This window comes from Gavialis gangeticus, unplaced genomic scaffold (genome assembly GCF_001723915.1).
Source record: "Gavialis gangeticus isolate Ggan-Ray unplaced genomic scaffold, GavGan_comp1, whole genome shotgun sequence".
NCBI lineage: Eukaryota > Metazoa > Chordata > Crocodylia > Gavialidae > Gavialis > Gavialis gangeticus.
In genome coordinates, this window is record NW_017729006.1 from 35,649,075 (window position 1) to 35,650,810 (window position 1,736).

General features: G+C 42.1%; 1 protein-coding gene across 2 annotated transcripts in view; it reads left to right on the forward strand.

Moving 5' to 3' along the window:
* Positions 1-1,736, forward strand: part of SEC61G (Sec61 translocon gamma subunit) — a 6,852-nt gene that overhangs the window by 2,911 nt on the left and 2,205 nt on the right. For both annotated transcript variants that reach the window (XM_019509112.1, XM_019509113.1), the window contains exon 2: positions 1,515-1,617. In XM_019509112.1, coding sequence (XP_019364657.1) covers positions 1,515-1,617 — 103 coding nt within the window. The remainder of the gene's footprint in view (positions 1-1,514; positions 1,618-1,736) is intronic.

Consider the following 1,736-nt stretch of genomic DNA (forward strand, 5'->3'; position numbering starts at 1 on the left):
TTTTTTTTTTTTTTGGGAGGGGCTGAACTATTTCTTCAGTTTATCTGGGTCATTCTGAATCTTAACCCTTACCTCCAGAATGTCTGCAACTCCACCCAACTTTGTGTGTACAAATTTGCACTCAGTCCCCTCTTGCAAATCACTAATAAAGATATTAAACAATATGATGATCCACTCAGCTGTGTATCCACTTGACTGTACTATTCAGTCATTAACTTACTGAAGATAATGTTGTGGGAGATGGTACTGCCACATTCAAAGTAGTGGTAGACGGGTGTTGTGACTGAAAACTGTCTGAAGTGTGTCCTTCCAGCATTGTGGGCTGCTTATCCACTCTCCTGGCTGCTGACTACACTTGTTATCAGGTAGCTGACCTTACTTATGGTTTTCTTATTCTTCCTTACTTCTGACATATTTTTAAAATTCCTTTTTGGTACCTTTTACGTTGCTGCTTGTATCTCGAATCATGTCTGGGTCTTCCTGATATTCTTACATGCTTATGCAATCTCATATTCTTCCGTAGTAACATGAGCAAGTTTCCATTTTTAGTAGGATTTGTTTTTGAATTTTGGATCACTGAAGAGTACATTGTTTAGCCAGGCTGGGAAGATGGGCAGAGTGAGAGGAAGACAATTTAGCAAAAAAGAGCCCTTGTGACATTTGAACTCAGAGCTGTTGGTTTATTAGAACAATGCTGTCATCCCTGATGTTATAGGGGGCAGGCTTAAAGGGAGGGGGGAGCCATACCTAGCCAGAAGGACTTTGGGCTACATAAGCCAGGAAGCCTCTCTGGGCTATATATGTAGTGACAGCCTCATATATATATGTCACATAAAAATAAGGTACATACCCAGCCTTTCTGCCCTACCCAGAAAGGCTTAGGGCAGCTTACAGTAAGACAGATAACCCAGGAGATAAGAAGCAACAGATTCCCCAAACAGCACCCAAGAACCTTAAAACTCCACCATGTCCCATCCATTACTACCTTGCCTATCACCTGGAAGAACAAATTCATCTGTCCCTCCCCACCTCATTCATATCTAGGTATGGAAATCATTTTCCCCCTTTTCCCTACCTGTGCCATCACCCCCTCTTCCGGACTGGTTCTATGGCTTTCCCCAAACAACATATGCTCTCCCCCTCCCTACAACAAACACAAAATTAAGTTCAGAAGAACCCTAATGGAAACCAAATCACTGTGTCCTCATCCCTGTGGAAGGCAATGCAGAAGAGTGTCATGTAGGCTTTGTAGGGTCTACAGGCCAGCTAAATCATTTTCCCTCAGTTCTTCTGACCTAGAGAGTGCCTAGGTTGGACACTGGCTGTCCTACAGAGAAGAGGCAGCACTGATAGCAGTTCTTTTGCCCACGGAGGCCTGATGGCTCTGTAAGGCAGTGGGACAGATGTGCCCTTGAAAAATCTTCCACATCCATTGTAGTGAGCCATCTGCTACATCCTGGGTGGCACATGTTAAGCTTTTTATACTAACCTGTGGATTTTTCTTTTAATTGTAGAATTCCAGAAAATTGCCATGGCAACAGCAATAGGCTTTGCAATAATGGGATTTATTGGATTCTTTGTGAAACTGATCCATATCCCCATCAACAACATAATTGTGTAAGTAAATTTGATAAAATAATTGTGATAGCGGCAGGATTTCTGAATGAAAGTATAAACTGCACTAAGAGAACTGGAAACTACATTTAATGTCAAGGAAACAAACAGAACTGCTTAGG